A 13,065-nucleotide genomic window follows, 5' to 3' on the forward strand; every position below is an offset into this window, starting at 1 on the left:
TACTATTAGAGTAATATAGAAATTAGTGCACTAATGCAACATAAATTGATTTTCCTATTATTACATCATGTGTAGAATGCGACATCACAAAAAATCTCATACCTTTTGGCAATCTTGTTGGTGGTGCATTTCTTGCCCAAGCATATAAGATATCACTTGTGTCCGTACATGTTCCTTCATCACAATTCCTAGAAAACATCCACACACAAACACAAACATAGAATCTCTTTTAAGTTTTGTCCCCAACCTCATCAGACCTCTCATTTCACATCTCATCGGAAAAGCTACTTCTACAATTAGGCTTCTTCATTTAAAAAAATGCTTCTGAACCATGACATGTTTTACAATTTAGAATCATTTTAAAATGTTTTTCAAGGTATTGAATCCCTTTGTCCTTGTCATCACTGTCATCAGAAACATGTCCTGAATGTGGAATATTTTATTTATTATATTAGTAGTCTTCCATTCCACCATAAAATTTAATACTGTCTTTATAGCCCTATCTTTTGAAGCAGCTTCTGAAGTAGGTTAAGGTAAAAGACTGAACCTGATATAAGGCTGTCACAGGAAATGGATAAAAATTGGAATCTTTCCAATCAGATCCTCTAACTACTATATCATATTGGTCCACATCAATCAATCAGTCAGTCAGTCAGTCAGTCAGTCAGTCAGTCAGTCAGTCAGTCAGTCATACTTCTTAATGATAATTATATGTGTTTCTTGTTTATATCCATTTAAATATTAAAGTACTATTATATTGGTATCAGAAAGGGATTCAATAAGAGAAAGCAAAAAAGAAAGGCAGGCTCATATATCTGTCATAAATTGTGTCAGAATTTAGCTGACCTAGCTGATCAAAAACCTGAATGCTGATGACATTACTCTGATAGGTGAAAGTACGAATAATCTGGGTTGTCTGCTAATAAAAGACAGGGTATGCTGTGAAAAATATCATTAATATTTAAGATACAGAAAACTAAAGCAATGAGAACAGGTAAAGCAACCAGAATTAAAATTCATACTGATATCTTCTGTTTTTGAAGACTACCTTATGCAACAGTCAAGAAGTACACCATAGACTAGTGCTAGGCTTAAATGGACTCAAGAAGATGGTAGAGGATAGGAAAGCCTGGAGCAGTGGTGGGTTGCAGGCGGTATGCCCCGGTACAGGCATACCAGAGCCTGCCTGGAGCACCGGATACTGTTCCGGTACGGTGCTCCAGAGGGCCTGCCCAAGCTCCTTACCAATCTTTTAAGTCTTTGCCGCTTCCATGTACGCGCATGGCGCATAGAGCGCCTGCATGATGCTCCACTGAACAGATGGAGCATCACAGAGGCTCATGGAGGCGTTAAGATGCATGTGTGTGCTGCACATGTGTGCATGCACGCTGCATGCTTCCATGTGGATGCCGCCAGGCCAGTTCCAACCGTACTGGTTGGAACGGGATCCGGACACCACCACTGGCCTGGAGTAACGTTGTCCATGGGGTCATTATGAGTCAGACATAACTTCAACTAACAACAACAACAAAAGGTAGGAATGCAATGAAAACTTTGAAAAGATATTTACATCAATTCAATTGATATGTACATACTTAGGATAGAAAATATATTGATCTATTGAACTTTGATGTTGGAGAAACCACCTGAAAATACTTTGGATAGCCAAGAATTTAAACCACAGCATCACTGAACACATTCTAGAGTTCTAATTGACACAAATGAAGTAGGAAAAAATATTGTATTCTTCGGGTCTTATGCAAAGACCTGTTCCCTTGAAAAGTCCATAATGTTGTGAAAGATGGAAGCAGGAGAATAAGAGTTGAATTAGCAGCAAGATGGGTAGACTTTTATAGTGCCATTGGATGTATTGTTTGAAAACTTGAAGAGTCAGGTTAGAGGCAGATCATCCTGGAAAAGGTTTATCTATATAGTTACCTACAGATGCTACTGATTTGATGACACATAATCAATTAATTATGTATCTAACTGAACTCCTATTTTTGACCCTGGAGAAATTAGTCTTTAGAATCACAGATTTAATTCGAGTGAATGTCATATCTTTTCATAAGAAATGACTTAGCTTTCCCCTTGGACAGACACTTCAGCAAATATGTTTGCTTTTTTATTCTGAAATTACATTCTTATACAAGTGAAAGAAGTGTGACATTTTGAGTAGCGCCAGTAGCTACTTCCACATATACATCATTTTAATACTTGAGAAATATACAAAATGAATGGTTTTGTTAGTGTTTAATCAAGGAAATCATATATCTAGTCTAGCAATTTAAGAATTTTATTATAATATCAAGGAAGCTGTGCAAAAGGAGCTGAAAGAATAAAAGGTAGGATAGCTAATTGTAGAATCAACAGTAACCATAACAATAATAATTACAACAAATAAATTTGAAGATCTAGACTATAATTTAAAATTTTGAATGAACTATCTGCCTTATGTTTGAAAGCAATTTAAAATCAATTTTGTTGATTAATCCAGTACTATTGCACTTGTTATCCATCCATCCATCCATCCATCATCTACCTACCTACCTACCTACCTACCTACCTACCTACCTACCTACCTACCTACCTACCCACCCACCCACCCACCCACCCACCCACCCAGTTTAGATAATGGCCATCTCACATTTTCTGGGTAGTTTATAGATAAAAGCATAGCTTCTGTCAGGGGTGGGTTGCTGCCAGTTTTACTACCAATTTGCAACCCGCGCATGTGCACACATGCGTGCACTGTTCAATGTAAATTGTTCTGCGTGCACATGCAGCCACTAAAATCCCAAATAGCAGCCCAGCAGCAGTGGGGGAACAGGTTTGGGGGCATGGCAGGCTTGGGTCATTGCTGGTTCTGTGACCCAGGCCTGACTTCCAACCCACCTCTGCCTTCTGATACATTGCCAATCGTAACTACAATTGTTGTATTAGCATTTCAAAGACCAGATGGTTTGAAAGGGCTATCATAATTCTTTCCATATAATCATCTCTGTCCATTGACATAAGTAGAGGAGGTTCTGGATTATGCTCTAATTTTTTTTCCCCAAATTATGTTAGTTCAGCAGAATATAGTAGGCATATTTCCAATTCTATGGAGATCCTTAGGCTTTTTATAAATTTGATTGTCTTCAGGACAATCATTCTTAAAGACAGAATTATCTCTAGTTTGGTGCAATTTTTCTCCAGATATTAAGCAAAATAATAACTATGGGAGAAATATATGCCTCCATTTCCTGCACCTGGTTGGCCACTGTGGTAAGCAAAATGCTTAATTAAGCTGGCCTAGGCCTTAAACACCAAAGCTGCTCTTATGTTCTTTGAAATGCCGCTTGTCCAACTCCAGGCTAAGAAACACACACACACACACACACACACGTAATTTTTGGAATTGCCCATCCATAATTACACCTAGAAAATAGACTGAGTGAAAATATATTTATCCGGCCATTGCCAGTATGGTGAGATGTAATGAATTATTTAAATTATTGTATTTCAAAACTGGGTATAATTATCTAGAGTAGCATATACATGGTTTATGATCCTTTTCATTAATAAATTTTAATGACACCGCCATGTGATTAAAAAAGGACCATATTTGTAATAGAATCCATTTTGAGAGATCCACCTGCTTCTCCCTCACAATATTTTTGTTCATGCTCTTTTTATTCTGCCAAATCTTTGTCCCAACTCAATTAAGCTTATTTTTTAATCAGTTTGGTATTTTTAATTATACAGTTACCAAAAAAGGATTTCTCATTTTTTATTATCACCTTCAGCATCTTTAGAAGATGGAAGACTGTTTTGAGTAGTAAATTATGACTGGATCACTAGTAACAAAGTTTCTAATTTTGAATGATAGATGTTGTATATAAATAAAAGTATCAACTACGTAAGATTTCAATTTATTATATCTGAATAGTTAAGTTAAAAATTTAAAGAGATTATCAGAACATGATAATGTATTTGCTCTTTTTCTATTTTCTTAACAGCAAACACAAAACACAAAATAAAATTAGTAATAATTCAAATTATTTATTTATTGATGGATTAGCAGTTACATTGATTTATTATATTTATGATGACTCTGGGGCACACTAATAAAATAATACATAAAATAGGCATCTAGAAAAGAAAAGAAAATTATTTATCCTATAAATAGTACCATCCTTTATCCAGTTTAATGCAAGGTATTAGCAAAAGAACCAGGTTTTGAAGGCTTTAAACTCTATAAAGGTACTCCTCATTGAACAACTACTCATTCAGGAACCAAAATTACAATGACACTGAATAAGGGGGATTTACAACAGATTGTCATATGTTGCAGCTATTTACAGCTTCCCCATGGTCATGTGATTGTGATTCAGATGCTTGGCAACCAACTTGCAATTACAACATTTTAGCCTCCCGTGGTCACATGATCATCACTTGCAACCTTCACTGCCAGCTTTCGATAAACAAAGTTAATGGGGAAGCTGGCAGGAGGTCAGAAATGGTGTTCATATAATAGTAGGATACTGTAATTTGCAGAATTAGCTTGATTATAGCAACTAGGATTGCTACAACTGCTGTTTTAAGTCACAGCAGTTACATGAGGTTGCATTTTATGACTGGTCCACTTAGCACCGGAGCTGTTGGTCCAAATTACCATTATTAAGCAAGGACTACAGGTACATGATAAGGATGGCAGCCAGGCCATATCAGGGGCAACGTTTTTTCAGAGGGCAGGTACCGTGACACAGAAAACATACTGTATGTCCTAGATCCCAACAGATGACATTGCTTAATGGATAGAACATGAAATATGTGATTTTCTGATCAATGAAGATAGGTAGAAACTGTGAAAGACAGAGGGTATGCCAAGAAGGGCTTTCTAACTACCAGCTTGATTGCATCCAGAGCCAGCCTGCAAGCCATGAAGCAGAGGTGCTACATGTCCATAACATGTGATACTGCAGTCTGGAACAACTGCAGCTACCAAATTGTTTTTGAGAAAAATCCTATGTATATTGCAATATTCCATACATGAGGTAACCAAATCATGAGTGACTGTCTAAAAGGCCCAGGTGTACTCCAGGTGGGAGCACAGCTCTCCCAAAAGATGGATTTGATGAAGATCCTTTTAACTACAGCTGCCACTTGCTTCTCAAGCAAATTGCACAGCACTCCTGATATGATTCAAAACGCCACAACTACTCAGCTACTTTGTCAGCGTTGAGCATGAATGTGTTCCTCTCCACACATACACACCCATACACAGGGGATGCACCCAGCCTCGAGACAATGGGGCAAGGCTTTGACAACATCATCCAATCAGCCTGAGGTTGAAAGCTATAAATGAGTATCATCAACATATTGCTGATATTTGATCCAAAAAGAAGTTAACCTTGTCTAACAATCTCATGTGCTTGTTAAAAGGGGGAGGGGAATAAGAGTTCTAAGGGACCACACACATTAGGCACCTGGAACTTCATATCTTCCTCCCCCCGCAACTAGATTTGACCACAGAGAAAGAAGAAGGTCCATAAAACCATGCCCCCAGACTCCCAATATTGAGATGAGTCACACATATATCATAGTTGGCAGTATTGAAAGCATCTGAGACAGTTTTTCAGGTATAATCCATTCTATTCATATTAAACAAAATATTTTATATATACAATAAACATATGTATATTGAACATACATATATGTTCAAATCCACTGCAATGCATTAGTCAGAAATGCCTTACCTCATGATGGGGAACCTATGGCATGCATGCCACAGGTGGCACACAGAGCCTTCTTTGTGGGCATGCCAGCCATTGTGTCAGCCCAGCTCCACCATGCGTGTGCACCTCCCACTGGCCAGCTGGCCTTTGGATCTCTGCCGTGCACGCTCGGGGTGTGTGGCAAATGCTGGGGACATGTGCTCATGAGAGTGCTGGCATTGCATTTGAAGGGTTTGCGCATGTGCATGTGCCCCGTTTTGGGCCTGGAAGGTTTCCTGCACCAACCTGGAAGCCAAAACAGGGCACAGGGTTGCCGTGTGAGGCTTCCCCCGTGCCCTCCTTTGGGCCTGGAAAGCTTCCTGCAGAAACCTGGAAGCCAAAAATGGGTGAGGAGAGGACGCATACACAGGGGATGCATGCCCATGTACAATGGGGGTTATCCCATTGCATTTTGGGGTTTCGCATGCACACACACTTTGGGGACTCAGCATCAAAAAGGTTAACCATCACTACCCTACTCCAATCTTCCTTGTATATGATGGCCTGATGCTATCAGACTGGATGGAGGGAGGCTAGTAGGCAGCAATAGAGGTAGATGAGGGGCATAAGTGAGATGAGACGTTCCTGGTAAATGCTGGCTCAAAATCATTCAATGCATTCAACCATTTCACTGAAACAACCGGAATGGCTTTAGCAAAACCAAGCAGACTGCCTGAATCATGTTGTCAAAGCTAATCTTAGTCACTATGCACAGGTCTATGCAAAAGAGTTCTATAAAAGATATACAGTATTTGGAAACATGACTCATTCAACGTACCATATCTCCTCTTCAATATGTCCATGTTAATTTCAAATATTTTATGGATTCAACCACAATGAAATAGAAATTTCAGCACTAAAAACAATGTACAAAAAAATCCTTATCTTTTAAAATCTTGTTTCATTGACAGAAACCACTTTCACTTTTGCACAGGCCATGAAGCATTTCATTTAGCCCACTGAGGTGCAAAGCCAGCCACAAATAACATAAAGCAGCTCAACAAGAATAGCATATGAACAAGAGAGGCACAGTAAAGAAGAGATGATGGCAATTAAAAATTATGGTTTGTTATCAAATCCAGCCTATCTTTGGAGAAAACCCAAACTATACTTTTACTTTAAGCATTATGTGATATATGTTGTTAATAAAATTAAGTAAAAAAACTGAAAATAATACAAAGCAACCCCAATATTATATATGTATAAGCTATGTTTATCAATTATGAATACTAGAAATGTGCATGAAGTATTGAAAACAAAACGTTGAATAAGTTGAGTATAGCTTTAATAAATATATTTATATTGAGTATATTTTCAGTGGTATATAAACAGAACACCTTCCCATTTTCAGAACCCTTTGGGGTTTTGCTAGCATTTCTGGTTACTTGTTTTATAAACTGCCCTTTTCAAATATTAATGGCCCAATCAAAATTTAAAAGGCATTTCAAAGTTCTTATTTATTAATAGTAGTATTGTATTGATGAGAAAGAAGGTGCAGATATTTGCACCTGTTTGTATTCTCTGGGAATTTAAAATTGGAGTTGCAATCTTTTATCTATTTAAGCATAAAAGCAATCCATTTTAGTTAATTAATTCATATGGTGAATCATAAATGAGTGACTAACAGTACACTGCAATGGTTGTTTTCTTTGTTTATTTTTAGCTCCAATGTATCACAGTGATGTAACATTTTTAATAAATACAGGTCGAATTTCTGTTCAAGAAGTAGCTGAGGTTTATTAAAGTTGTTTATATGAGACAGTGGCCATATGCAAGGAAGAAAGGAAAGAAGGAAAGAAAGAAAGAAGTAAAGAAGGGAGGAAGAGAGGGAGGGAAGGAAGGAAAGGGAGGGGAAGGGAGGAAGGAAGGAGGAAGGAAGGATAAAAATTGTACTTTTTCTCCAAAAGAGTAAATATGATCAGTTTATCAGTTGATTTAGACTAATCAACCTGAAAGAGAATGAATACTTTTAAAAACATTGTATTAACAACTCATATATGCCTTAAAACTCAGCATGTTTAGACACAAGCAACTCTGTCTTCTTGCACTGTTATTCTATTAGGAGTCTGGTGGTAATACTTTGGGATAGTTCTGTTCCTAACTCTCAAAACAGAATCAGAAGATGGCACAACATAAGGTTTTGTCTTGTTTGCCATGTCATTTAATATCCGTATAAAGCCATTGGAAAGAATTGTTCACAGGTTTAGAGAAGTCAATCATCAGTGCTGATGGTAGTTATATTTTTCCTTTTCTGCGACTTAGAGGTTAGATTTCATTTAGGCTTCTATGTGCCCAGACTGAAAGGGTCTGAATGGATAAGATGAACTGGAATTCAGAATAAATGAGCATTCTTAATAGCAATAGCAATAGGAGTTAGACTTATATACTGCTTCATAGGGCTTTCAGCCCTCTCTAAGCGGTTTACAGAATCAGCACATTGCCCCCACAGTCTGGGTCCACATTTCACCCACCTCGGAAGGATGGAAGGCTGAGTCAACTGTGAGCTGGTGAGATTTGAACTGCTGAACTGCAGATAACAGTCAGCTGAAGTGGCCTGCAGTACTGCACCCTAACCACTGCGCCACCTTTTAGTGATCAGGTTCGCAGTCTGGAGTTTTTCCTGAATTCAGCATGATGCTTTCAATCATATCTCGTCAGTAGCAAAGAGAGTTTTTAGTCTTTGACCTTTGTGTCACTATCGGAAGAACAAAGGCCTACCACTGATTTATGCACTGCTACCTTAAATATGGATTATACTGCATGAAACAGCCTGAAAAGACTCAGAAATTGCACCTAGCTTAGAACATAGCAAAATATGTGAGGATTGGTGCCTCCTAAAAGTTTTGCCTGTCCCGTCTACCAACAACTTCACTGGTTCAAAAGACCAACTCACAATTCTCATATGTATAAAATGCTCACACAGCTTAGAATCAGCTCTTTATAGAATTGCCTATTCCAGAACTCTTAGACAATCAATGTAGCCTCTTTTGCAGTTTTATTAAGGATTTATTTGACATCTACACTTAACTCTGTCTACTTTTTGTCAAATCCATGTTGTCAAACAATGTTATTGGAAATAAAGCAACCTCTTAGTTTCCTGTGTCTTCTGATTGCTTCAACTGTCTTAACACTTTTGAAATGCATTTTTAATGTTATAAAATTTAAGTTTATTGTATTTCTGCTCTTGTAATTCTATTTCTGTAAATGGCCCTGAGCCTTTATTCAAGTGGGCATTAGAGGAATGCTGTGAATAAAATCAGTTCATTTATTTATTATTGATCCCAATAATACAAATGTATTTAATTCTAGCAGTCAGGTAACAATATAATTGCATATTTATCTGTTTTTAAAAGTTCCAGAACAATGCATATCTGAATAAGGACTTATAACCATGTAACTGAGGCCATTTGGTTATATCATGGATATCACTGTTTTACCATGTTTTTGTTAACTTAGCTGGTGATATTAACTTGTACAGAAGTGCCTTCAAGTCAGCATTAACTCTTGGTGATTGCCTGACCAGTCTCTGCAATTTTCTTAGCTATGTTTTTTTAGAAATAGTTTGCCATTGCCTCCTTCCTAGCACTGAGAGAAAGTGATTGTGCAAGGTGAGCCATCTGGCTTTGTGCCGAAGGTGGGACTAGAATTCATAGAGCGCCAATTTCTAGACTAGTGCTTTAGCGTCTATACCATATTGGCTCTTCAATTTAGCATAAATATTAATAATATAAAAATGGAAAATTACTTGAACATATTCTAGCTTAAGAATTATTTCCTAACAAATGAAACTTTTTAAATTAAAATTTGGCAAACATTCAAAAAGCTTGCATTATTCACTATCCAGATAAGGGCAAACAATAACATGGGAACTTAAAGTCTCAGTTTTTTAGGGAATAATAAAAACCAGTTTACTTGAGCTCCAAAATCATTAAGGAATTGAGCTTTTTCAAAATTGGATTAAATAAATGAATAAATAATAATTATAGTAATAGTAACATGTTGTTCATTACTAGAATTGTAACAAAACATGTATTTCTATCACTTAATCAATGGAAGTGGGAAATACAGAAGATACCGGTAATTGTAGTAAGTAAAACTGATAGTTTCCCATTAGAAAAAGGAAATAAATACACTACAAAAACCCTCAGCCATTTTTGTCTTGGGATATATATATATATATAACTGCAGTAAAATGAAGATTAAATTAAGTATGTATTAGAATGCTTTCTCTATAAATTCAATGAGAGTAGTGCTTTGAAAATCATAAAAATATGGATCAAAATGCATTCCCATTTTTCTGAAAAAAATGTATTTCTAGTTCTTCTGGAATTCTTATTTTTGTATAACCATTTTTAATGTAATTTGAACTTTTCAATTTTAAAAGGTACTATATAGAAATTGTACAAAAAACAAATGAAACTGAGAACTTTTGCCTATCTGTGAGCAATGTTGGCCACGCCACACTGATGAATCCCTACCAAATTTCTTATAAGAAATAGTGATTTTCTCTCGCCCTTATCCTTCACAGTCTCTCTACTAATCCTTCTATTGAAATGTTCGCTACATCATCTGCCTCATATGCAAGCTTCATCTCTTCCTTTTTCACTGAGCAACTGTAAATACTAAATAGGGAGGCTAGTAATAAGGACATATAGGTAAGTCTCTGATCTATGACCATAATTGAGCCCAACTTTTCTATTCCTAAGCGAGATAGTTGTTAAGTGGTGGTGCAGTATTTACAGGCTAATTCTGCTCATTGCCTGGAATTCGAACAAGACCAGCTCAAGGATAACTCAGCATTACGTCCTTCTGAAGTCAGTAAAATGAGAACCTAGATTGCTGGAGTGTAAACCACTTAAAAGAGTGTGGTAAAGCACTATGAAAGTATATAAGTTTAAGTGCTATTGCTATTGCTCTATTTTATGACCTTTCTTACCACAGTTGTTAAGTGTACTTAAGTTAGTAACATAGTTGTTAAGCAGCTTCACCATTGACTTTGTTAGTCAGAAATTATAAAAGGTGATCACATGAACCCTGAGCAAATGAAACTGTCATAAATATGAATCAGCTGCCAAGTGTTTTGATCACATGACTGTGGGGATGCTGCAACAGTATGAAAAGCGATCATAAGTAACCTTTTCAGTGCCATTGTAGCTTTAAATGGTCACTAAATGAATTGTTGTAAGTTGAGGACTACCTATACTGAATAGGGAAGCTGACAAGGATAAGAGTGGAATGAACTCTAATAGTAAACTCTGCTTCATAATTAAACATACTCAGATCTCATTCCATGCTTCACAACTATGTAACACCAGCCTATCTTCAACTTAATACTGAACAAGAAGAATATTTAACTAGTGCAATGGAAGTAATCTCCTTACCAGTAACCATTATCTGAAGTAGGACTGTTACATCCAAATAGCAACATATGGTGGACAGTGTCCATACTGGCATGAGGTTTAAAGTCAACTGAAAGACAAAAATGATAATATAAATATAAATTTGTTTTTTCTTATTTTAACAAATCATTAAGTTGTATAGGAATGCTTTTCTGAGAACACTGCAAAAAGAATAAAACACAATGTCATCTACATTTGGTTGTATATCTTGCAAGCACTAGGTCATTAAAATGGCTGGTCAAGAGTTTTTTTCAAACAGAATAATACTTGTCAATAGGTTAGACTCAATACCACAGGACAGCCCTTACCAGAGCAAGATTTTATCAGCTCTATTGTTAAATACAGACAATTCAGCAAGTACCATTTTGTGAGGGAACATATATTTGTGAAATAGAAGTTGTTGCACTTGTCCTATTCAACTATCAATTATATTCTCCAGCAAGGGCTCAGTTCTAATAATTACTTGATAGAACCATATATTGAGACTATAACAAAAGGCTTTTTAAATTACCTTTATAACACAAAAACATATGTAGGATATTTGCCTTCATTGTGACATATTATTTCAACATTCATTTTATGAATTTGCATTCTGTTTTATCATACTATTTTATTTTGCTCTTTTTACTTTATCTATCTTACTATATTTTATCTTACTTTAATCTACTTTATCTTATCTTACTGTATCTTATTGTGACAGATTCCCATTGCTTTGATATAAACAACTGACTAATCAATAAAGTTATACTGCGATCTATCTGTCTATCCATTCAATTCTTATTTGGAGATACATATTTTGAACACAAAAATTTTATAAAACAAAAATAATGAAGTTTCTATTTTTGTTCTATTATTATGAATTACAGATAATCAAAAAAGAAAAGAAAAAGAACAATAACATGTCATCACCAGTCTATTTGAATTCATAATAGAAGAAAAGCATGATAATTAAGATCATTTTAGTTCCTTTGATAAAATGCTCACAATTTTCCTTTTCTGTTCTTTTTCTGGGGTAACAGATGACAGACTATAATAGTTTTTTTAATTTTCTCTCTTAAACATTTGTGAGAGTTCTAAAAAGTAGTAGCTCAAATTTTTTAATTCATTGCAGTATTAGAATCACAGAGCTTTCTTAATACTGAGCAAAAGAATGCCTTTGAATTCTGATTTTTGAAGTTCAGTGATATAAAAGAGTATTTCTGGGAAGGAGAAATGGAATACATTAATGGAGAAAATTCATTCCTGTGATATCCACTAGAATTTTACAATCCACTGGGATTGCATACTGACTTATGTTAAACAAATGAAAACTTTTGATGATTCTTTGGGAGTACTTCAAAAATCTATTGATATTAATATAACCAGAACTGATAATTCAGAACATGGTAATTCCAGATCAGGTAACAGGAGAACAATTGATGAATTTACTGTAATAACTTTACCAAAAGCAAACATAACTTTACCAGTGTTACAAACATAATTTATCTATTTGGAAGTATAATCGGATAGTAACAACATAAATATTTAACATCTTAAAAAATCCAGCATCCTACTTTCTATTTTGAGATATACTTTTTAAAACTATTTGAATACTAACAGGAGAAAGAAAGAAAGATTTTTCAGCTCCTGTAGGAACTATAGTATACTAAATTCATATTTACAATAGCCCTCAACTTACAACCTTTTGTTTAGTGACTATTCAAAGTTCCAATGGAACTAAAAAGGTGATTTACGACTTCTCTTCACACAACTGTTGTGGCATTGCCATAATCATGTCATCAAAATTCAGACTCTTGGCAACTGGTTCATATTTTTGATGATTGCAGTGTCTCCGGAGCCATGAAATCATCTTTTTGTAACATTCTGATAAGAAAGTCAATGGGGAATCAAAATTCACTTAACAACCG

General features: G+C 35.7%; 1 protein-coding gene across 5 annotated transcripts in view; it reads right to left on the reverse strand.

Moving 5' to 3' along the window:
* PAM (peptidylglycine alpha-amidating monooxygenase) overlaps positions 1–13,065 on the reverse strand; it is a 140,035-nt gene that overhangs the window by 66,391 nt on the left and 60,579 nt on the right. For all 5 annotated transcript variants that reach the window (XM_032213398.1, XM_032213397.1, XM_032213395.1 and 2 more), the window contains 2 exons: positions 11,141–11,228; positions 103–188 (listed from right to left, as the gene is read on the reverse strand). In XM_032213398.1, coding sequence (XP_032069289.1) covers positions 103–188; positions 11,141–11,228 — 174 coding nt within the window. The remainder of the gene's footprint in view (positions 1–102; positions 189–11,140; positions 11,229–13,065) is intronic.

This window comes from Thamnophis elegans, chromosome 3, assembly GCF_009769535.1.
Source record: "Thamnophis elegans isolate rThaEle1 chromosome 3, rThaEle1.pri, whole genome shotgun sequence".
In the NCBI taxonomy this organism is placed as follows: domain Eukaryota; kingdom Metazoa; phylum Chordata; class Lepidosauria; order Squamata; family Colubridae; genus Thamnophis; species Thamnophis elegans.